This window comes from Taeniopygia guttata, chromosome 3 (assembly GCF_048771995.1).
Source record: "Taeniopygia guttata chromosome 3, bTaeGut7.mat, whole genome shotgun sequence".
Classification (NCBI taxonomy): domain Eukaryota; kingdom Metazoa; phylum Chordata; class Aves; order Passeriformes; family Estrildidae; genus Taeniopygia; species Taeniopygia guttata.
The window spans coordinates 63,211,646-63,237,423 of NC_133027.1; the positions used below are offsets into that span (position 1 = coordinate 63,211,646).

At 38.8% G+C, this 25,778-nt stretch overlaps 1 protein-coding gene across 7 annotated transcripts in view; it reads right to left on the bottom strand.

The window, feature by feature from the left end:
• The window catches only part of ADGRG6 (adhesion G protein-coupled receptor G6), a 108,271-nt gene extending 86,471 nt beyond the window's left edge, over window positions 1-21,800 (bottom strand). For 5 of the 7 annotated variants that reach the window (XM_030268103.4, XM_030268102.4, XM_030268100.4 and 2 more), the window contains exons 1-2: window positions 21,019-21,800; window positions 15,296-15,396 (exon numbers count right to left, since the gene is read on the bottom strand). In XM_030268103.4, the coding sequence (XP_030123963.4) occupies window positions 15,296-15,396; window positions 21,019-21,785 (868 nt within the window). In that variant the 5' untranslated portion in view covers window positions 21,786-21,800. Of the gene's footprint in view, window positions 1-15,295; window positions 15,397-20,517; window positions 20,642-21,018 lie in introns of those variants that run through there. The other 2 variants (XM_072927002.1, XM_072927003.1) reach the window with 2 other exon arrangements.
• Window positions 21,801-25,778: the final 3,978 nt, after the last annotated feature.

Below are 25,778 nucleotides of genomic sequence, written 5' to 3' on the forward strand. Positions count from 1 at the left end.
CAGGGCAAAAAGGGAGGAGCCAGGTACTCTCAAGCTGGGAAAGAGACAATGTCACGGAGAACAAAAAAAGGTCTACAAAATCTCTGTAGGTGACAGGGAAAAGAGATAAGGAGTACCCGCTCACTGTCATCACTTAGTGACCCTTTGTTACAGAAGCCAGTTTCAAAGTAAGGAGAACAAGGTGGTTCTCCATACCGTAGGAAATGGACACATGGCACTCCCTGCCTGAGGACCACTGTGGATGTGTGAGTTCAAAGGGAGTGGGCAACTAGTTGGCAGAAATCCATTGCAGACCAAACAGGCAAGCCATGCCAGCCTCAGTTAGATTTGCATTCCCAAAATGGAAAGAGTTGAAGTCTGGGAGTTTTGTGGAGAAGTATCAAGTACACAGGCTTTACTTTAACTCTTCCACTTCAAATGCCCAGATATGAGCACTGGGCTGGTTTGACCCCATCTTAAAGTAACAGACCTACATCTCTTCCAAGGGCAGATGACCATTGAGACTTTGTCCATAGTAATAGGAAAAAAATATTTCATACAATCTGTAATCTGAAAACTTATACAGTTATTAAACATTTCATAATTTATAGAAGACTCATTTGTCTTACCACTAGCTACATGTCTGGAGAGTAAGAAAAACAACCTCAGTTCTAAAGGAAATCCTTTTTCAATCTGGTGTCTTAAGGATTATGATCCTTGTTCTTTTTGAGGATGTTGGCACTGAAGGCACTAAGGAAGCAGGGGGTGCTTGGCACTGCATGCCAGTTCCAGTCTTTCATCTAGCAGACTATCTTGACATCAAAGATATCCTACCCTTTAATAACTGTATTTTGAATTTTACTCTATTTATTACTGAAGGAGTAGGAATCTCTCCACAAAGCTCTGGGCACCCTGCCATTACCACGGATATACAGAAAGATTGTATGCATTTCAGAGAACCCCATTTCCTAGAAAAATGCCACCTCCCCTCAAACACAGGACCTGCTCATCCAGACAAAAACACTCCCAGGTGCTCATTCAGAAACTATCACTGCAGAAGTAAAAGCCTTAACATAATTTCCCTAGATAGATATTCTCTTGCCACTCTTTTGCTAAGAGTAATAATGAATTCTCTATTCCTAATGCCAAGTGTTTTGCTTCCCATTTCCAAAAGGACAACACAAACCAATTTCCAATAAACTAAAATTACATTGCCTTAAAAACAAACACAAAAAGCAAACAAGCAAGTTAAAACCTCCCCCAAACCCAAACCAAACTGCACCCATGCATTACTCTGGAGAAAATACCAGAGAAGATAATGAAATTATACTTTTAAGTCTGTGACCAGAAATTCCCCTGAAGATATACATAGAATAAAAAAATGAAGTGAAAAAAAATCTTTCAAGTGATAGGAGCATGCTGGAAAGACAACAACAAAATATCTCATTATTCCTTTTTTACCGTTTTATTATTAACTCTGTGTTCTGGTTTTACATAGGTTGTACCAAAACAGGTTGCAATTGTTCTGACTGCTGGATCATTCAAAGGCTGCAATAAATAATTAAATGAAAAATAAAGTTCTAGTCCTAAGCAAATTGCTTCACAGGGAAGTCATTTGATTATTCCAATCACTGTCATCTTCTGCTTATTAAAATGTCACAAAAATATAGTGGAGAACAACTTGATTAAGTGGGAATGAAACAAGAAAAATAAGTAAGTTACATTTTGTTAAGAGGACTTTCTTCTCTGCATATGGGATACATTAGCATTCTAACTACACATCTCTAAGAGTAATTATAGTTTTATCTACATATACACAGACATCTCAACAATATAAACCCCTCCCAGAAACAGACACCATTAGGGTTGCACAATCAAGGACGACTGAAGTTAGGAAATGCCAGAGTTAACCTTCCTCTGGCCCTTGTGCACAGATAATTGAAAAAAAATCTTCAATTACATAATCACATACTACTGTTTTTGCAGGATCTCATTCAGTGCACAGGAAGGACAAACCCCATGAAATAAGCAACTTTGCAGTATCCTGCTTTACTTCTGTACTTCAGTGTGTTACCCTCAACCTTGAAGTGATTCCAGCTCTCTCCTGAGGCATTATCACTGACTTCCTCATGAGCTCTTCTGTGGTGTTCATTAGTATAACACTGGAACCTTTCTCCAACAATTATTTTATTAAATAAACTCATAATATGGCTGTGATGGAAGAATTATTCTTAAACTCATTTTACAGAAGTATATCTGGAGAATATCAAGTTCAGAAAAAAATCTTCTGATGTTAGGAATCTCAGACATGCAAGATCTAACTTACTTGTGATTTGCGGCACTATATACATGTTAATATAGTCAACACAGCTCCTATTCACCTCAACAGCAATCAGAGACACAAATCATTCTGTAGGTTTAAATTAGAGACAGAAACTGAGTCACATTAAAGACAGGCATGAAATTCATTTGCTGAGCCACCCACAACAGAAAATAGAGACAGAATTCAGTTTTCTAGCACAGCCTTCAGCCACTCTTGCCATGAGATCTCTTTGCAATCCAGTTCCTCATTCAGTGTACATATTTTACCTCTGGCCACACTTTAAGCAAAGACCTTAAAAACTATATTCATTTTCAGCCTCCTGGCATGTCTACTTTGTACAAAACTTAAGGCCAGTGAAAAAAAGCAAGTGGCTTTGTAAAACACCCTCCATGATCACCATGGATGTGAAAATGAAAAAATCCATAGGCAAGATGAATTCTTCAAATCTGTTATTTCCTAATTACCGGGTTGACAGATTTCTAGACTTACTTTTATCTATTATCTTAATGGAGTTTTATTATATTATTTACAATAAGTCAAATTTGAAAACTACACTTGTGTGACAATCAAAGGAAACCTTCCCCGCTGGTCTATCACACAGGTTTCTGACATATCAACTAAACTAGCAACTGCAGATTCTAGATTATAATTCTCTATTTCACTAGCTGAATCCAAAGCTTTTCCTCACCTCCACATAAGACAGGAAATTACTGCAAAAAACATTAATGTCTTACTCTTTGTCAGAATTGGTGTGATTAAAAGGTTGTGTTACTTTAAAGCAGTAACAGACAAGTAAGAGCCATTTAATAGCATGTGGGATTTCAGAAATAAACATACTGTGTTATAATTAGAAAAGATAGATTACAAGGATACGGCATTGCCCACCTATAATTGGGAGCCTGGATATTTACTCTCTTATTGCTGCTGATAAAGAGGTGCTCACAATGAAAGCCATTATTCATTCAAGTCTCATACAGATATAATTTTCCATGACCAAAGCCTATACTAAATAACATAATTTACTTAAAGTGTGGACAAAGGCTTTGGGCTTTGTGGCTCGATTTACAAATCTGTCAGTGCACACAGGAGATCCACCTGCACAATCCAAATAAACACAATAACATGTTTCCATATGGGCATTTGTCCTTAAACTTACACGAAATGTTAGTTCAGCATTTGCTTCTGTTGAAGTTTAAGGTGTATCATAAACATATAATGTTTTAGGATCATTTTTATCTGTCATTTTTGTAACTTATAGTAATTGCATTTTTTAAAGTAACGTCAAAGGACAAGTCAAGTAGCTTTATTTATGGCAGTACACAAACACAGGGTAATGGTTGATGCTACCTCCAGACTATGTACCTCCAGCAGTGATAATGCCAACCAGTACTTGCTTACTTATGAAAGCTCATGTTACATGGAGAAAAATAATAAAATACCACCATTATTATTTAATATTTATCTTATGACTTTTGCTGGCAATCCTCTTTGAGTTGCATTATAGCTTTAAAATCAAAACAGGCAGATTGTTAATCTTATTGAAAGCTTCATATGTGTAATGCATAGCATAACCCCAAGAAAGGTCCATAAGGGGACATAGGAATGTATTTCCCAGATCAGTGTTTAGACTGGGCATATTGGTCTTCAGCAGTTTTCATAATTGCTGTCAAATTGGTAAGTATAGCCCAACAGTGGCAGATAACACTGCAGAATATCTCTCTGCTTCCCAAGTAAATGGTTCTTGAATGTATATAGCACCTTGTATAGCACCTTGGCCATACAAAGTCTACTTGCACAGCATTTGACTGTCATGTTTATTATCATCAGTATTTGTAGACACAGTTCCATGTTTACACACCGACACCATAATTACTATGAAGAATGAAGAAAGAGGAATAAATGGGGACTGTTGTGAGGGCCAGTATAAAAAACTGAACCACAAACATAAAGAGAATTAAATTATGACAAAATATAAAGAACAAATTGCAAGTACAACAGAAGAGCTTCCTGGCAAGGAAAAAAAAAAAATTTCACCAACTGCTATTAAGTAATTTATGTTTGTGACTCACAATGGTCACGTTTTGATGACCAGATTCTATTTTAAAACCTTTTTGTTATTACAGTACATAAGATTATTTTCCCATTCTGCTGTCCTATTTCTTATATTGAATTCTGTGAAGGGAAACCAACCAAATTCTAATGTCAAATACCACAAATTGCTAAAAGACCTGATTTCCCTTTTTTTTTTTTTTTTTGTAAGTTTGGCTTGATCTCTCCTAATAAAAGATGTTTCTTTGGATTTTCACATATTTCAAGTGAATAAACACAGTAGCTGACTAAGATAAGAAGCATTGTAGACCTCACCCTAAAGATTAAAACTCTGGCCAGGCTGAGCTGTCTTCTCACTAGAAACACACGCACTAAATTAAAATATGAGGAAAGCTCAAAAAATCATGCCACTATAATCAAAAGCAATTCACTTCAAAAGGAAAAACACAGCTTTCCTCTGTGCATTAGGATTAAAAAAAAAAAGAGTGGATGTCTGGATTCTTATGATATTTTAACTGACTCTGACAGTTACTGAAAAATCCCCAAACTGATGTAGTAAACCTAGCTGAAAAAGAGAGTGATAGAGCAAAAATGCTTGCTTTTCCTTGAATCAGTTTTTGAGACTGCTGAGAATATTCATTTAACACTGAATCTCAGGGAATCTGAGGTGCTCTAACTCCCACAAACAGTACCATGTCCCAAAAAAAAAAAAAAAAAAGCAGGAACAGTGCTGAACGGAAAAGGTTTTCAGTATCAGTCCTTCTAGAAGAGTTCATGCATCTGAATTTTTTCTAGAGCTCAAGTCAATTCTTAAGTACCAAGAAAGGATTCACATGACATGGGGATTACACAGACAAAAAGCAGAATACAAAAAACCTCTTCCATTTCACTGAGTGAGATCACAGTTACCTGCAGACAAAACCTACAAGTTACAACATGTAATCATTGCCAAGTGTACACAGCAACTCTTCTTTTGTTCTTTAAGCCTTTTTCCTTTCTGAACACTGAATAGTGATGCAGCACCATGCAAATTAAAACTTTTAAAGCCATGGGGCAGAACTTCAGCTTCCTCTGACACAGGAGCACTGCTTGGCCAAGACACAAACTTCCACATAGTTTCTGTTTGGACATTTGGGGAGGGATTTTCTGAAGAGCTCCACAGTGATGTAATTCTGCTCTGGATAGTAAAACCTGCACTGACTTTGGTGGGACCCAATAAAATTAATGTTACACAATCCATGGAGGAACCACCAGAATATACAATGCTGAACATCCACTTAAGAATTTTCTTATATTTTAGTCCAGAAGTTTTGCAAAAACTATTTGAAGATTAAAGTAGAATTGTCTCAATTTCCCCATTCCTAAGCATAGAAAAAGGACAGGACACACCTTCTATGAAATTATTTCATTGTTTTCTCAATTATGTTATTAGTAAGTTATTTTCCTTTACTTTCTTAGAAAGAATACTTATTTAAGAAAATTAATGCTTTTAAGAGAGCATGGCAAAAATTTTAAATTAATGTTGTAATTTTCTCCTTCAGATTCAAAGTATTTATTACACCAGAAAAATTATTAGGATGATAAGGCAAGATAAATGTTTTTAAAACAATAGCTTTAAAAACTGGACTCTTCTCAGCTACATTTCTGGCATCTGCTACATTCCATTGCTATGATGTGCTATTCAGAAAAGATTTATGCAGCCAAGCATTTTTTCCTAAGATCTTGAGTTCAGCTATTGATTCTATGATTAAATCACCAGTAATTCAATTTTGTTAAGCTCTAAAAACAAGAACAACATCAAATACTTTTGTTGAAGGTAATAGCCAAAGGAGTCAGTAAGCACAGGAGTTGTGTACAACAGAATACTTGTATCACACACATCAGCATTGCCAATAAATAAGGAAAGACACCCACCCAAAACTAAAGACAACTATGCCAGATATTATTTGCAGGTAACTAGATCTTCGTCAGAGATTTAGAAACGTAACATTTGTTATTACCCACATGAAAAATGTGTGTATATTTTATTAGAGAGAGGGAGTGTATACATAGAAAAATGTTTGCCTTTTTAATCCTTAGTAGTATCTTTTGATTTATTCTTCTATGAGTGCTATTTCTGCCTTTTTGAGTTCCACCGAGACCTTTCCAGGAATGAAGAAGGGTTAAATACAATTCACTTGTATAGCAGTGAAATAACCACTTAATAGTGGAGCAATTCCTCATATGCAGAGATAGAGGGAAGGCCTGACTGGTGGCATTTCTGATATACAATGCCTTTGTCAGTTCCAGTGGCAAGATTTTAGCAGAAGCACAGCCAATTCAAAAAACGACCAAAACACTAGACATCACGGAAATGGTATAAGGCCAAAATCTGACTGGTCAAAGAAAAAAAAAGCCCCACACTTTATAAACCAGTTATATAATAAACTGTAACCAGAGCAGCTAGTGCACATCTGATGTACCAGGATTACCCATGTGAGGGAGGAGGCCCATTACTGGTATTGTTATGCTTCCTTTAAGCACCTTTATCGGTCAAACAAGTTTTTTTTAAAACCCCACAACTTCTAACCCATTGTACAAATGATGCCATTTTTATTTTTGTGTGTGTATCACATACATACATGAAATATAATGGTTCTTTAAATCAAAGGCAAAACCTAAGATAAGTTAACACTATATGGGTAATTTGCAATTCAAATAATTGGATAGGTGGGCACCCATACCCAGAATAAAATCTCTTTGTTATTTTAGATTTCATTACAAAAGAAACACTACTGTTCCTTTTTGTATTTTTAACAACTCATCAAACAAGTGATTTCAGGATTTTTTGTATACTTTGAGTTTCTATAAAATGCAGTATAATATGTGAATATCATACTTTGGCTATGGAAGATATTTAGACAGAATCAGAAGAGGAAAAAAATATTCAAAATTTAAACCCATTTATATACTTTTCCTGTCTCAAGATAATGAGAAAAACCAGTTGCCCTCACACTTAAAAAAAAGTCACAGAGGACTGGGTCACTTGTACAAATGACTCTGTGATAACTTCAACCATGAGGTCTTTCTCTCCACCTAAAAAGCAAGTTCGGATTAAAAAATGCCTTGAGTTTCATAGTATGGATTTGTCACTGCACAGTTCTTAATTAAAAGTGCTCTGAGAAGCCAGAGCATGCATCTGAACAAAACAAACTCTGTTTGAGACAAGGAGCTGCAGCTTTCTGTCTGACACCCATTAAGGAGCATATTCATCACTGAAAAAAGCTGGAACTAGGAAAAAAATCTGATTGCATTTTATGCTTTCAAAAATTACATTAGCTGTGTGACAATCTTTTCATGGATCTACCCTGTGTTCACGGATCTACCCTGCAAGCTCTTGCAGATACTTAGCTTTGGAAAAAACTGTTTTAGGAGTCAGTTGAACTGCTTTGGGGATATCCAGAAGAAAAATGGTTTCAAAAATAGGAACTTTTTGTCATTTTTTGAGTAAATTATTTTCCAATACATACTTTTTCAGTCTACAAGAACTTTTCAAACATTTGAGAAATTCAAACAATTTCTCAAAAATATGTTATACTGACACTTCTATACAATATTAACTGTCTTAACATCTTAATTAATACAGCAGTAGTTTAAAATGATTATGCAATCTGAGATACCACTGTGATGGCCTCTATTATCAATTTTGACTATTTTCTACACTGGAATTTGGACAAAACAGTAAATAACTGAAAAGATGTTCAGAAATTTCCGAAAAGTCACAGAATGGGAATTGGTAAGTATCTTTGGGAGCTGAAATCTTGACAACAATTAGCAAAATCGTTTCCAAATAATAAATTGAAAACAGTCAACATACTGCTCAAGCAGCTGTAGCCCCAGAGAACAGGGGGAAAAAATAAACAAAAAAACTCCACAAAACCTACAACATGAAAGATCATAAAAGAAGAGCACAAGTTCATAGTGGTACCAAAAATACAGGACTAGAGTTGGGTTTAGAGTGGAAAGTGGCTTGATCTTTTCAGAGATGGCAATTAAAATTGACTTGTGTCAAAGACATTTGGAGGCCAGACTACATAGGCAGACTTCTAACTCTGAATTATGCACTTAATTTTCCTGTACTGAAGCAAGAGTTAGAGCTTAGTCTGTCATTTACAGGAACTGAGCAGACCAACAAGCACTGAACCCAGACAAAACAAGAGGGGTTTCTGGAAACTCTCCTTTCCTTTGATATGCATACTTATAGAATTATAAATGTCCTCATGGCTTTATTAAAATAAATCGTATGATCATATCTAGGGCAGGAAAAGTAGTTTTGGTTCAAGATATCACAGCAAGGGATGCACTTCTCCAATGTAACTTGTCATTATTACTTTAATATTTTTGTTAACTTTGTAGAAAATGTTCACAGTCTATAGCTAAAATACTTTATTTTCATCCCACAGCAGAGTTATTTTTCTCTTCCATGATGAGAGAAAGAAATTCAGGAAGAGTAGATGTGAATAATGTAATCAGATGTTTTTCATACACAGTCACAATTCCCTCACTTTTTTTTCCAGATTATTCAAAAATAAACATAATATTTTTTTTCATTTTACTATTGTATATCTATCTCAGACATCTCTGTGTTGTGGTTGTGTGAAAATGTAAATTCTAATATTTCTTTATCACAAAGTGATAACTGAGGCCGTGATCTGGCAAGCATTACATGCTACACCTTGTGCAAAAAGCTTAAGCAATCCCACTAAGTAAACAAATACCATGTCTCAGCAAAAGTAATCATGGACATTAAAATAAGCATCTAAAATCTGCAAGATCAGCCCTTCTGATTAATTGAGAAATGCAACTTTACAGTGGTAATTACTCACTTCTAAAACATCAACTAGGATATGAAATCAATAATTTTAATTACTCACTATTAATTGTGATACCTATTGAAATCCACATCAAAAATTGCTAGACTTGTATGTTAGGAACTTTTACCTGGAAAACTTCTATTTCTAGTTAAAACCTTCACTTTGCCATACAATGCTTCTCACATTAGTAATCCACAGGAGAAAAAAGTGTCATTTGCAAAGTCTCAGTTTTTTAGTAAGACAAAACCACATTTTGTTCTAAAATTTTCTTTCACTTTATTGAGAGAAACTGACAAATACAATAAAAAATTAATTTTTTCACATGATAAGCTCTATCAGGGCAGCCTTTTGTAAAGAACAGTCCAGATGGCCACAAGTCATTTGAGTCTATTTTCGGATATACTGCTAAGGTAACTACTTTTATTATATGTTGTGATCAATAGTATTGACAAATATTCAAGCTTTTCTTGGCTATGTTTTTTAATTTCTAACAGTAAACAGATAAAATGAGGTAAAAATAATTTACAAAGAGATTCTAAAATACTTTAGGTTGTAAAGATTGGACCTTCTCTGACAGGTTGTTCTTTCTCTGAAGGTACACTCTTTATAGAGAGGCACATTATTTAACCTTTGTTCCAATAAAGGAGTGCAGAGGCCCTGTACAATGAGGTCATATCCAACTTAGAAATGCCTGAGCACATTCTATATCGGTTTGGCTGCGAGGGGGGAAAAAATCACTGTGCTTTTAAGGCAGTATTGTCATGGTTAATGCAAAGAGGTTGAAACATTTAAGGGAAAAGAATTATCAACATCATAAAAAGATTATAACTAAAAAAAGTAAACAGAGGGAATGAAAGGTAGGTTCCTGTGAAATTCATTTTAACATTAATTTACTTTTATATTAACAAACTGTCAACTAGGGAAAATACAAGAAAGCTGACTAGCAACTTTTTTTCTGAAAGATTTCTATGAACAGAAATTCTGAACACATGCCTCAAGTCAGCAAAAATTTAGATATCAAACAGAACATAAAAGAGATAGCTTATGTTTTGTTTAAGCTAAATTAAAATATATAAAAAGAAAGAACCAACAACCTGACAGACAAAGAGGAAAGAATAAAACAAACTTGGAGCAATTCATTAAATACATAGATTCCTTCTGACTAATCTCTCAGTTACTGATGATTTATGTATGCCTCTGTAAGGAAACACTGCCAGACTGAATATTTTTTCCAAACTTTTTAAATTTCTTGATGTTTTCCATAACTTTCAGAAATAAGAATTTCCATGCCTGAGTCAGGGACAGAACTATCAGTCACATTTACCCTGCTCAGCAATAAATGCACACCCGCTCCCACCCCTGGTATGCCATGAGAGGAGTTCGACAAAGCACCAATAACAACTTTATAAAACCACCCCCTGCTGTACGAGAGGATTGTGCTGACTGGTTGGGTTAATGCCTTGGCACTTGGGCTCTTGCTCTGCACATGGTAAGAAGGAGGAAGATAAGGGAATGTGCTGACATTCATTTCACCACTTGCCCAGTGATAGGATCTTTGGCCCCTGTCTGGCGTAGGCAGCTTGAGATCTGTGGAGGAAACCCACACTTCCCGACGTGGCTGTGCCAGATAAAGTCCAATCCATTTTCACTATGTCACTAACTCTTGCTGCTAGCGCTGGTGGCATGAGCAATACTTCCCACCAAGCTGACTTCCCATCTCTTACTGGGCTTCTGAACCCACAGATTCCCCCTGAAATGCTCCCATAAACAAGGGAGGACGTTAATCCCTCCTTTATCTACACAGACACAATTAAGGAGCATAACAGACAAAGATGATCTTATATTGTGGATCATCATCAGACGTGGGTGAAGGACCTGCCTTCTGATTTTTTTTTCTTGATGAATTAAATACAGCACAAAATTTTGCTTTGAATCACCACTAATATTAAGATTTCAGGGGCTGTAACAGTATTGAAATTTACACTTTGGTGAAATCTGGAGAATTGCTTCAATTGCTCTAAAGACATGGAATGTGACTACAGACACCAGTGCACTTTACTGATGGATGACCAAAAGGACAAAGGTTCATTCTGGCATTAGCTACAGCCACAGTAATTTTGTGGTAACATCAACATGGAGCATAACACAGAAATAGTGTAGTAATAATTACAGATGCCCTTATGGCTTTATTAAAATGAGTATTTTTCACATTCTGACTAAAACTAAATATGGTTGCACAACAGTCAAAACTTAAAATATTTAATGACTCTTATGTAATTATAAGTCTACTAATGACATAAGAAGGTGAAAATTCTTATGGGGATGTTGCCATCTCCTCAAATGTTCAAGTGTTCAAAACTCTGAAAGTCCAGTGCTGACAAGACACTCAATAACTAGACTGGAAAATAATTATGCTAACTGCAATCTGCACTTAAAGTCACTGAGAAAACTCCAGCTCTGCTCCTGAGTTACTACAGAGAGCGCAGACAACTCCAAAAGACAGCATAATATTGAAACAATAGACATTTTATTATGACAGCAGAAAAGCAAAAAAGCAAGGCAGGGACTAAATTGAATGTTTTTGTGAGGTTACACACACCTGAAGCAACTGATTTTTCCTTTCCATACTGGACTGCTGCTTCTTTATGTCAGATAAATTGAAATAATTGTGACAGGACAAACACAAAATGAATTTTTTAGGCAAAACAAAAGCGCTGTCATATTCCAAGATGTGCAATTTCCAGTGGGTCTTCTGATTTCCAGTGGGTGTTCTAATTTCCCAGATTTTTAATCAAAATAGATTCTACAGGATGATGATTAAGAAGGAACTATAGATATTAGGGAAGTTTGGAAGTTATATAATGTATTTCTCAGCCCCAGGGAAAGAGGACTGTAGATTTAAGCAGTTTCTGATAGATATTACTATATTCCCAGGAACTGAGATTTTCCAGCCTTTCTTGACATCTATTTCACTGCTATCTAAACCTTTTGATGAGATGTCCTCCCCTCATTTATCTTCCTGTAATTTAAGCCCATTTCTTTTTGTCCTTTCAACTTGTAAAGATCAGTCTATCCCTTCTCAATGCACCTACCTCCTTAAATATTCTCAGTTCTTATGCATTCCCTCTTTTGTCTATTATAGACCAAAAAATTTTAGTTCTTTCTGTCTGCCTTCATTAGTTACATTTCCTAGAACTCTGTTCACTCTATTTTTTCTCTCCTGGGCTCTCTGAAACAAATGAAATGTGCAAACAAAAAGTTAGGAATATCTGAGTCTCCTATAAAAGCAGATTTAGCTAATTCTGTTTAAAATACACCCATTCTAACATCTCAGCTCCCATGCAGCCCTTTTACTGGAAGATAGGCAAGCTTTTTACAAGGGAGGCCAGACATACTCATCACAGGGAAACTGAGGCACAGCTAAATGAGCCACATAAGACCATCAGGGACATCTACCCCAGATAGGAGTGGGACTCTGACAAGTCACTAACTGAGCTGTGCAGTAACTTACCCCTAATCCACAACACATGGCCTGAAGCCAGTGTGCCCAAACCCTTACGGCTGCTGAGATCTTAACTAAAGTACACACTACATTTTTATCATTTTTTACCTGTTAATGATTTCTTTCCGTTTCAAGTATCACAATCCATCCATTGATTCCTCTGAGGTATCAGACTTTTAATTTTGGATTGCACTCCACTTGTGCACCTGCTTGTCAGTACCTTACCAATCTGTGGCTGAATATTCTTTCCGCAGACCATCTCACTCCTGTTCTAAGATTTCTGCTCTGTGATCCCTCTCCTAAACTTTGTTTCTGAAAGAAGGTCCAGTACTGCAGTTTTCCTCAAACCAAACTAAAAAATTATTACTTTTGCATTTTTTCCATGTCACAGTGTGACTGATATCTTTATCCTTAAATAATCCATAAAACCTGGACCTGATGATCTTAATCCCTTGCTTGTATGTAACCTCCTCTGGGCAAAGCTTAATAAGCACCAATAGCTTTCTAAGCTTACAGCTCACTAGAGAATCTGGATGAATGTCAGGCTTTTATGAGATTTCTACTGTAAATTCAATCAAGCTTAAGCTGCCAGAGAGATTATGAATACCATATGAATCCACAGCCAAAGTGACCAATACCTTTTAAGAACATGAAATAAAAAATGCAGGAGCAGCAGTGTTTCCTGCTTTGTCTGTCTTGCCCTATTAGAAAAGGCAGATGAAAAGACTCCATTTTGCAGCATAACCTATGCTTTTACATCAACATAAAAAGAAATATGAACCCTGAGGGTCTACAGGCAAGTACTGCCAAATGACAGGTTCCTGTAAAGGTAAATGTCTCATTTTCATTTCAGTCAAGTATTAACAGCAGACTACCTATCATCTCCTTCACTACTGAACAGCAAACATCTTTGTATTGAACCTGGGCATTTCCAGTGTACCTTATTTATCTACTTATCATTCAGGCAGACAGGGAAATATATTTTCCATTTATTAAAAGTTTAGACGATTTCAAATCTACTCCTATGGAGGCAAGGAAGGAAAAGCCCCCACAGGGACGCACTTGAGACTGGAACGCTTAGGCTGCTTTTACCAATCCAATGGCCCCAATCATTTTATTGCTGAAGAAGTTAGCCAGGGGCATATATGATTTTATAGAAGTGTATCTTGGAGTTTGGCACGGGGCTTTTGACCTTACTTGTTCAGCACCAGCACAGCTAGCCATGGTGCAATTACCTGAATGCACGGGTGAGTTTGTGTTGGCTTTCTCTGTGCTCACAGCACACTGACTGGGACCTTCTGGCCCATGGGGCTTAGGTTGCTGTGTCACCTGCACTTTCAGTTATCAGTTATCTGTTATGAAGAGGAATTAGCAAAGGATAATAAATTTGGCATCCTGGTGTTCTAGTCACCAGGTAAAGCACAGAGCAGATGTAAATTAGAGGAGGTTTAGCTGATTTACTTTGTGCCAAGAATGGCAGCGGCGTGGTCCAAGATCAAGTATGGACCAGGATCATGGGGACAAAAAATCAGTCAGTGGAGCCACAGGTGAGAGCAGATCCCAAATGCATTTCTGGCTACAGTTTAACAGAAATGGAAAACACCTATTAAAGTGACATGAATATGGAAAGTGCTACTGCACAGCGACAACATTGTTTTGTCTCTTACAAAAAGTGTAGGTTTTAAAAATTCAAAAAAAGCACTTTTATAAAATGGAAAAACATTACCAAAGACGTTAGAAGCCCTTTCTATATATAAACAATCTTTTTTTCCAAATGGCAAGCCTGTCAAAGCAAAACGACCCATCTGATACAGAATTAGCTGGGCACCACAAGCTGCTCCAAAATTTTCATATGCTCCAGAATAAACTCCAGACATCTTTTTTCCAGCAAAGCAGCTGGATCTCCTAAAATACTTTGCACTTCAGTGGTTAGGACATTTACTAAATGAAATCTCTCATTCATATGTTTAAAGAAAACAGTCAGAATGTTACATTATGCTGTGCTGAAGTGCACAGATCAAGATGATGTCAAGTTTAAACTGATAGTTCTTTAGAGTGTAGAGTTATCTTACATATAACTTGCATGTACTTTGCTGAAGAATGTTTCTCTTATTTGAGTCATAAAGGCTTTTTAAAATAATAAGCACACTCCAAGTATTTTACCACTTTGAAGTGCTGTGAAGGGTAATTAAATACTAAATCTTCAGGCACAAATAGTACTGTGGAAAATAGAAGAACTACATGATTACCCACGGAATTTCAACAACCAGAAGAATTTCAAAAGAGGCAGGCATTAAGAAGGTAAACACAAAGAAAGAACAAAATTAAAGAATTCAAAGAAGAAATTCAAAGGAAATAAAATGGTAACAATTAATAGCAGCAAAACTGTAAAAAATGGCAAGAAGAAAATTCAGCAGTAACAGAACACAGGACCCAGGCTATAAAATCACAAATAGTCATCATAATGCATCACTTTCATCAAAGTGTTATATTGTACAGAATTCAGCCATACATAAGCATAATCCTTGGTCATTAAAACTTTGGCTCCCAGATCATTTATTTATGCAAGAAGATAAATTGCTGACTTACCTGCTTGCTGCATGCATATAATATATGTGATAAGCAAGCAGAGACAGTGCTGCAGCTTCCATTTCCAGTGATAGCACCACATTTCACTTACATGGGACATCCTGTGGGGAAAAAGAAAAGCAATCAAGAATTCAGGGAGATTTATAAGACACTAAAATGAAGCAGACTCTGTTGTTAGTCAAACTAGTAACTTGCAGTAAATAAAGGAGTGAAAATTATGGATGGTCCCAATATTGCTTAAATGGAGACAAAAGTCTGCTAAAAATGGTCAGAAATTATATTGTCTGATTCTCAACAGACAGCAAAATGGAAGATTGGTCAGCACTGGGCTTCTAAGCAGATATATGTGGGTGGTATTTTAGTAAAAGAAACAAGAAGCACCTTCTGAAAGAGTTAAGGTGTAGGAGTAAAGGTGATTTTAAAAAAAATATATGAAATTAATTTTTTGAAATATGAAATTTTACATATATAAACACATTTATTCTATTTATTTATACATAATATGTATTTGTTATTAACAAAATAAATATGGTAGATGATAATTTGCCTCTGCCCTTAACAAAGCTTTCCATTTTTCAGTTCTAATGTTTTGACAACTATGATATTTTCTGCTGACAACTTTTATGAAAATCCTAAAACCTTCCTTGCCAAAATCTAGGAGCTCACCTGTGCTGCCAGAGGAGTCAGGGACACCTTGATTAGTTAATAAAATAAATGCAATTATAGAAAAGTCTCTACCAATTATAGCTTGAAGTTAAAGTTTCTCTCGCAGCCTAGAGGATATTTAACGGCTAAACCAAAATGCTTCCTCCATTGTGGGCAGAGCAGGAAGCAAAACTCTTAATAAACTTCTTCATACCTTTAACCATGCATCCAAAATGAATGGTGCTCTACTACATTCACATCTCACTTTATTCAGCAAGTTAGCAGAAAGCAAAGGGAAGTAACAAGTAACGAAATAAAACAGGTATTATTTTGACCAACTTTCTTCTCCTATTTGGTGATGATAAATGGCTTTTGTTCAGTAAGATATTATCTACCTATACTGAGGAAGATAAAGACAAAACTCTTCCTTCTTCTCCATAGATATTGCTGTGAACACACCAGCACCAGCTGAGTGCAAATATAAAACCTTTCCAGTGTAAGATTCTGTTTATTGCCAAAGTGGAAACCAATGCAGCAAGATAAACCACTGTAAAGGAACGAGCAATATTTCAGCTTTAAAAGTAGTAATTCATCAAAGCACTCCTGTGGGCTAGATGCCAATGGGCCCAGGTAAATGACACTTCAGCAGACTGCTGCGCTCAGTTAGGCTTCCCTTGAGCGCACTGTTACACTGCACAGGTATCTGATTACAAAAGAAGTTCAGTTCTTTGTGGGTATTTGTATCAAATTAGGAATCTGAAGCATATTTACTTTTTCTGAGATACTGTAAAGTCAAACTTAACAAGTGTTGAAGACAAGCTCAGAAAACATGGGGCTCCGAAGTACAAGAATCTCTTTGATTAAGCCAGACATACAAAATAACTGGATTATCAAACAATAGAATTATTGTCCTTCCACTTAGTGATCCAGAAATCCCTACTAAAATCTCAGACAACAGAAAGATGAGGTTTTGGAACTGTTACTTTCCAATGTATATAATTCATAAATCCACATTAACTTTAATATTAATTTAGAAAATTGAATTTAAACAGAAGTCCTTTGAAGACATAAAAACAGTTACACACACACACTCAAGCACATAGGGCATACGTATATACTCACAGAGTGGGGAAAAGGAAATGTTGGGGCTAACAGCATGACACAACAGAGATACAAAAGAATTTTCCTGTTCCTACAGAAGATTTTGCAGGTACTAATGAGATACACGGCATCCTGCTGCTTAATCTACCAACACAAACCTGTAGAAGCAGTTGCATTACTGGTTTTTGTTGCTGGTTTGTTTTGAGCAAGCACATTTAACATCAGACTAGGAAACACAAAATTATTTATTAATTCAGAATAAATCTCTGTTAATTTCCATCAAACTGATAAATTGTCTGTATCATCACTTTTGACATCTTTGTGAGCTCAGACAAAGGTTTTGCTCATTTAATAACTGGAGAATCCAAAACACCACATTTAAGATACTCAGGGAAAAATAACACTACAAGCTTCTGCTACTTACTGGTGTGACTATATCCAGCCACATTTCCTCTAGTGCCTTTTTGAAAGAACGTGAAATTCTATGTTAGTCTGAAAGAGGTATTTAATTTGGCCAATTTCTATTTGTTACTGTTTACTTGCATTGCGGTAATGCTTACAAGCCAGTACTCTGTGGTACTCCAGAGTGATAGTTTATAGTCTGTTTCCTCACCCTCACCCATGTAAAAAGTGCTAGTCAAGAAAGATTTCAAGAGCATGGATAAGCAGCAACAGCGCAGAGGATAAATAAGTGCAAACAATAAGGCAGAAAGGCATAGCTATAAAGAATTTTCCCCAGAGTAAAAAGCTAGATAATTGCTATTAAAAAATATACAGTTCTCCACCAAAATAAATAAACAAAACAAATATATAAAAAAGATCAAACTGTCTTCTCCACTTCTCCACCATTGAAGGACAAAACAATTCTCTTTATACCACATTGTCTCAGTTTACAAGAAAAAGGTTTATCAAACTCTGACAAAAATGAACACAGAAGTGCACACTACCAAAACACACCACTAATATGCGTACCATGAGTCAGATCTGTTTCTTTTGGAGAGGATTGCTGAAAAACTGTTTTACAAAGCATAACCACTAGCTGAGTGCTATAAATTAGTGAGGAAATTAGTTATTTATATGTTCCTAGGATCTTGCAGAGCCAAAAAGTGAAAATTCAGAAAGCTGATTTCTCACAGCCTTACACTGTGATGTGTAACACTCCTGTTCACACAAGAAGTTGTCAGGGATGGAAGTCAGATAATTGCCAACAAAAAGGCTTCTTCCACAACAAAATCCATCCCTGATATTTTTATAATTTGACATTTCAGGCAATTATGATAAGGTGTTGTAATAACTGATAAATACTTCCCAGGCTTTAAAAAAACACAACTTAGTTGCAGATGTTATTCATCTCTTAGTAGCCACCGTATTTATCTTAAGATTCTTTTTACTAGTGTTAATCAACATCTAGAAGTAAATACAAACAGCATATGAATAATTCAATAGAAAAATCAGCAAACAGTTCTGAGATTGTTTATAGCTTATCAAGGCTCCCTGACATATAGCTTATATGGCCCCCAGACAGCACTGATTTGATGGCCTGAGAGACCTCTTTGGTCTTGTGTTCTTATTTTAAATACAATTATAAAGATATGTTCTGTCATTTAATATTCATTAACAGCATTTTTCTACATTGAACAGCAATATAATAAAACATACCAGGAGTTTAGGTAAGCAAAGGGATGGACCCTGTAACAAAGAGATGGATCTGTAACAAAGGTCTCAGAAGAGATATGGATTATTTCAGTCTTTGTGTTTGGTTACACAAACATTGCTGAACACAGTTCTTCTCTATTTTGTATCAGTTTAAAGGAAAAAGCCCTGCTTTGTCACCAGCTGGTAACAGACTAGCAGCTCTGAAGAAATCACTCTAGATTGTCACAGAACAAAAACATTTCACCCAACATATGTGGGAATTATTAGGACGCCTATGGTAGGAGTACATCTACTACATATGGATACAGTCTAAAACCAGCAATCCCTCTTAACTTTTTGGGGGGGTTTGAGGGTTTTGGCCTTCTGTGGAGTCTGATTTTTTTGAAGTCTGAAGTACTAATTTTCCTATGGATTTGCATTTCCCAGTGCAGACACTGTGTGACATGACCATCTATGCACTCCAGCTACCAAGTCAGTCCAGTCTAGTCCACAGCTACTTTCATTTCCTATAACATAGGGAGACAATGGGCTTATTCACAATTCATTTCAGAAGAGAAAAATAGACATGTAAATTATCTAAACCCTAAATGGGTAGTAACTTGACACAGTTCAAGATGGAATTACTGGGAGTTTTGCTACATCCAGCTACTAAATCTTTTATTCTACATGTCAGCAGCCAGCTAGCAGACAAAATATCATTGCCTTTTAGGGAATATACAGTTCTGCAGGACAACATATATAAAATGTGAATAATGCTGAAGTATTTCATTTGTAGATTGTACCATCCCAAAACATGCAATACAAATTTGAATACACCATCTTCTGTGTTCAAAACTTTGTCAAAATTCCCTGGAGTAGGATGTGAATTCTGCCTCAGGCATGCTGACGTGACTTTTTTTGGTCTTTGACATGTCTAAAGCTATTAAGGAAAAATGTTGCTGACACTTTAAAATTAAAAGAAGGATAACATCAATTTCACAATTTTTTTTCACACAGATTGTAAACAAAAATATTTTATTCTTAATCTCTCCCAAGTGGAACTGCAAGTGAAAGATGATTGCAACTCACAGTTTAGTTCCCCAAGATTAATAGAGAAGTTGATTTTAACTTTGAAACTATTGTTTTAAGCTGTACATTAATGTCTTGAAAGACTAATTACACAATACCCCTTAAAACTTTCATTTTGTTAAGCACGACTTGTTCCTAATTACTCTTACAGCCAGCTTTGAAAACACCCTCATGCTCATCAAAAGAGATGAAAAAAAAAAAAAAAAGACACCGCCTGCCTTTTAATTTAAAAAGTATCAGCCCTATCAGATCCATCTAAGTCCCTTGGCTTTCCTTTCAAAGGGAACTTTTCCCAGTTGCAGGCAACAAATCTGCTGGCTGTTTCCAATCCGGTAGCAGCGCAACACTAAATCTTTAGGAACGCCTGATTTCTGCCATAACTTGACGGCGCGGTGTGAGAACCCCCTGCCCTTTTCACTTGTACTGACTCCATCGTGTGCATCCCCAGCTTCTCGCTTCCTGGCTGTGAGCGCACGGAGGGAACGCCGAACCCCAGACCTCGGTATCTCGCCTTATGTTCGGCGAGTGACAGTCAGTAAAGGAGAAATATCCCCGGGAAGGCGTGCGAAGGCCAGGGCACTGTCCGGCAGGAGGGGGAGCCCCCGCCCGCCCCTCGCCCCCCGAGAGTGGCGGAGCCCGGCGCTGCCCCCGCTCCGTGCGCTGCCGAGTCGCGGCGGGGATGCGAATGCTTTGTTAAGCCCGCCCTGCCCTCCCTCTCCCCTACTTTTTCCCTAATTGCGCTGGCACTTCACCTGGAAGGCTGCCTGTGGTGCCAGGGCTCCTCGACGTGAGCGGCCGCGGCCCCGAGCCGAGAGGCCGGGGCCCGGGAGGATGGGGGAGCACCGCCGCGCAGAGCAGGCGGCCAGCGGGGCCAAGTGTTTCGCTACTTGTCCGCAAGCACGGGGAAATCCACCAGACCGGTCCTAAGGACGGTGTTACGGCGCCCTGGAAAGGCAGCGGCCGCCCGGGAGCCGGCCGGGCAGCCGCCGACGGACACGGAGCCCGGACGGGGCAGAGCCTTGCCAGCCCTGCCCTCCGAGCTCCCGGCCTGAAAGCTCCCCGTTTCCCCATTCCTCCAGCCCTACCTAGCTGCACGGCTCAGCCCTGACATTACTCACCACCTACTGTGGGTGGCGGGGAAGCCCTGCCCGGGCTCCTCGCCCCTCGATGCAGCCCGCGGGGCTATCGGCGCTCCCCCAGCGCCCCGGCCGGCAGCCGCAGCCCTCGCCCCGGAGCTCGGAGAAGAGACTTACATGGTGACATTACGGGGCGGCTCTCCTCCGGGTCTCAGCAAGCATCCCCCCGCGCTGCCGCTCGCTCTGCCTCTGGCCCGCTCCCTCGCCGGCTCCCCGCAAAGGTCATCGCTCCTTGCCCACCTCTCTTCCACGCCCGCGCCGATCCGCTCCTCCTCCGCCGCGATGCTTCTCCCACCCCGCCGCGGCGGGACTTGCCTCTCTCTTTGCACCAGTGGGGGAAACTTCGGTGTGAGGGAAGCCGCCCCCGCGGAGGGCAGGGGCCGCCCCGCCCGCTCCCCGCGTCCCGCCGTCAGGTGGCGGCCCCGGCGCGGCCCCGCGGGCTGGCCCGGCCCACCGCGCTCCGGGGCAGGACGGGCCCGGCGAGCCGCCGCCACCGGGGCAAGCACCCCTCCAGGAGCTGCTCCTGGGACCGGCGCGCCGCTCTGGGGAGAGGGATGCCCACACCCTCCCGGGAAAGGCGCTCCCCGGGCGGCACCGCACGGCACCTTCCAGGCTGACACGGCCGTGCAGCGACCCGGCTCACTGTTTGGGGGCTGGGCCAGGGGCGTGCAGTCCCCAGGGACCCCCCAGGAGATGACAGCCGCAAGCCCAAAGCCAAAGGCCATGGGCAGCCTCAGGGAAGATTCCGTGCTGGGGGCACTGCCCTTGCCGCTCACAGCGCCCTGAGCGTGTAGCACCTCGCAGCACCCCGGTGGCAGCAGGGCCCTGGGGACAAGCACACCCTGCACGCCCACCACACTGCGCACTGCAGAGGAAACGCGCATAAGCCCACCTGCTCACCTTAAGGAAAAAAACCTGTCCCACTGTGTCCCAGAGCTGCTGGCACAGACTCCGAGGCATTTAAAGTGTGTCAGTTTCCTTTGAAGCACCGAACACACTAGGGACACAAGATGGGTGGGGTGGAGGTGCGCGGCTCTGACTCGCTTTAAAGCGTGCGAGGCAGCGTGCTGCTCCCATAGAATGCTGGCCCACACCTCACTCCTGGGTAGCGTTCTTGGAGGATGGTAGTTTGCACCATTTGCTATTGATCCTGAGTTGCTTTGCTCAGTTAAAATCTGTAGGACATGGGACTGCACTACAGGTAGACAGGAAAGCATTGAAATTATAGAAAGGGAAAAACAAAAGGTCATTAGAGAAATCCAAAATTTTCACAGTACTCCATGGATCTAAATAGGTAGGATTAGGAAGGATGGGGAAATAAAGGACCTGGCACAACAAATCATTCAATGAAGTTATCAGCATGCAATGGCAGTTAAAAGCAAAGAGTCCCCATAAAAAAAAAAAAAGAAAAAGAAAGAAAACATTGATAAATTTTTCACGAACTTTATACTGAACATTAATATTCACTTATTCTGGTCAATTTTCATTCTCTGTCCTTAAAACAAATCTATAGGCTTGTTTTCATTGTAAATTCCTGGCACTGAACATGGGCACAAGAACTGCTGGGACTGGCTTAGCCAAATCCACCTGGGCAATGGTGCAGGCTTGGACAATGCCAACCCACAAGTTCTTGCTGCCGAGTTCATTGTACACCTGCAGATTATTGCATTCACCTTACGTGCACAGCAAAGTCTGTGCTTCTAGAATGCACTGCACTCGCTGTACATGAGCTCACTATCTCCTGGGCATATTGAACCCAGCTGGTATGAGATGTACACAGTAAATCAAGAGCATCTGGAAGAAATCAATCTGCCATTCATGCCCAGATTAGTGATACATGCGTAGCGTTCATCTGCTGGCGTTGGAAACTTATATCTTCCTTTCCTACTTGGAAGGCATTAGAGGTGACTGCAACTCCAGAACCTGGCAGTCAAGCTGGAAAAAAAAAGACAAAAAAAAAGACAAAAAAAAAAAAACAACCGACAAAAAAAAAAAAAAGGGATTTTTCCTGCCATGTTTTTGTTCAGCCATTCCTTGGTTAATTCTCCTGTTCTGATTTTGCTGTCATGCACTTTTGCAAACATCAATCTGCTTACCCCTCCACAGCAGGAGCACTGCTGCTTCTGGATCTATAATGTACAGTGCAGATTTTCTGGACAATGAAGTAGCACATTTCTGAAGACAGTTTCAGAGCTGCACAGCAGTGAAGGGAACCCAATCACTAATGAGAAAATGCTGATCATTATCTGGCAGCAGCTCACTGTGCCACATCTGCCTTTAATCAATAGTGAAACAACTTGGCATGGAGTGGATAGCTGGAGAGGGCTGCATTTCTGGCTGCTGCTTAGCAAGAGTGAGAGTTTCTGTGTAGATCACAGTGATTTTAAGATCTGTGTCTCAGCATGAGAAACCACAGGCTACATTACAACGCCCAACTCAGGTTAACATTGCAGGCTGTCTTTTGCATAATGTGATTAAGAAGGAAGAAATTACAGAAGTCTGGGAAGCAGTGCTTTAACTAGAAGGATTCTTTATATTGATATCTAGTGAGCAGCACTTGCAGAAAGTCAAGCAGCTCTTTTTATTCTTTTCTTACCACATCTGTAGTCACAATGTTGCTTTACATTTATTTTTATTACACCTCAAACAAATGGGGTCTGAATATTCTTAGGTACAGGGGTAGCATATTCAAATATTGCAGTGTTTCATGAATATTCTGAGATGAGTAGTGAAATATTTTGCATGAATTTATAGGCCCTGATTTTTTATGGCTTTGTTCATGTGTTTCTGTAAACTTATGGCTAGCATGATTTCCTTGAATTTTGTGCAACTTTCCATCCATTTAAATATCTTATAAAAATGTTAAAGAATGCTTCATGAAATAATAGTATGAAATACCAATTTTATGTCTGGATACTTCATTTTAATATTTGAGACACATGATTTGTCAATGAGCTTTTGTTTTGAAAATCTCTTCTATGTTATAACAATTGCATTTAGGAAAATCTGTGTTTATTTTCTAGTGAAGTGCAAATACTGAAGCTTTATTGCTTGTAACAGTGTAAAAGAGAAAACAACCTGAAACAATAAAAAGGAAGCTGAAAATATTAGTGCATGACAAGTGCTATAAGCTCATGAAGAAAATTCAAGATCATATGCATTCTCAAAAATTCTAGGGAAAAAAAAATTGGGTTGCATTCTACAAGTATTACTGGCTTTCTGTCTGGTCATTCTCATGTCTTGAAGAAAAATGTTACACAGCTGAGTTCAAAAGTTCAAAGGTGAGCTCCCAAATGCTGGTTTGAGGATAGAGGTTTGGGCATCAGTCTAAAAGGTGAAGTAGCAGAATTGATGTGTATTGTTGGTAACAACAGTTCACATCAATTAAAGGATTCAAGAATTCACATCAATCCAATAATTACTTTTGACATATAGCTCTGTTTCACAATGCTTTTACATAAACCAATCTCATAAATTACATACAGTAATCTCTCTTGCAGCTTTTCCTTTTTGAGAATATTTGTCCCTCTAAAGACAACTTAAGTAGCTCCGAGATTTCCCAGGGGCAATGAGCCTTGTTCACCCCTTCCTGGGCCATAGCTGAACCCATTTCTCACAGTCCAGAAGACAATCTGACCAAACCTCCTAGTTTTTCTACTTTCAGAAGGTCTCTAAGCAGCTTATATTTCCTTATTTTCCCTTATCTGAGAGAGTAAGGTCCTTACCTTTCTGTTTCATGTGTAAACACAGCACCAACAGGATCAGGAGTGTCTTTTTCTTTATTTGGTTTTGTTGGGGTTTTGGAGTACGGTTTTTTTTTGGGTTTTATTTTTGTTTTGTTTGTTTGTTTGTTTTTGTTTGGTTTGGTTTTGTTTTTCTGGAGAGATGTTTCCCTCCAGATTTAAAGTGCCATTCAGACAGGGGTCGTTCCCATTAGTAAGATGCTGAAGAGGTGTCAAGACAGTTTTCATTGTGGGCCTTAATGCAGTGGCTTCACCTAAGTGCTGGGCAGGGATGGCTGGATGCTGGGTGGGCAACATGTTTTAGAGGCTGCTAACCTAGTAGATAGGGTGAAATAGCACACAGTTTCTATGCTTAACCAAGTACAGAGCCAGAATGATTTCCAAGAACCTGGAAAGCAAGGGAGTTGTGAGGACTGTATCAACTAATGTCCTTAAGTGGTGAAACTGCCTGCAAATGATTGCACTGACCTATATGTCCTTGAATTTAAGTATTTGTCTCCTGAAAACAAGCATAAAGTGAATTGTAACTCTAACATATTTCTACAATGCATGTGCAGGATTTCAAAGGCTAACATACACTCATATGTTTACCTTATTTGGAACTTTCTCTATGTGCTTTCATGTGCACAAAACTTAGGCTATGAAATATTTCCTGTTAGGGAGGTTACCACCAGCTAAAATGCTGTGCTTTGTGCCAGATGAGATGTGTTTGATGAAGTGCTGAGAGCATGGCATATTCAGTGCCTGCACACACTACACTCCATAAAATTCTGTAAAGTTTGTTACCTCAAACAAAGCAAGAGACACATCAGGCAGCAAATTAATTTGGATAGTTTTCACAAAACATTTCATGTCTTTGATCACTGTCTTGTTTTCTGAGCCCATTTCAACTCCTTATTTCCAAGCACTCCAGGGGTCCTGAACCTTAGCCTGCTGGGGCATGCTGCCACTGGTGTTTTTCCACACATTTCTGATCTGTGGGGGTGGGAGGATGCTGGAAGTCCCTGCTTCCTGAACTTTCATTTATAAAGGGGAAGAGGAACCTCATAACATTTTTGTAGCTTCAGATGAATGAACTTGGGAGTGGTGATCACTTTGCATGGTAAAGCACTCTTACTATAAAGGACTCTGTAG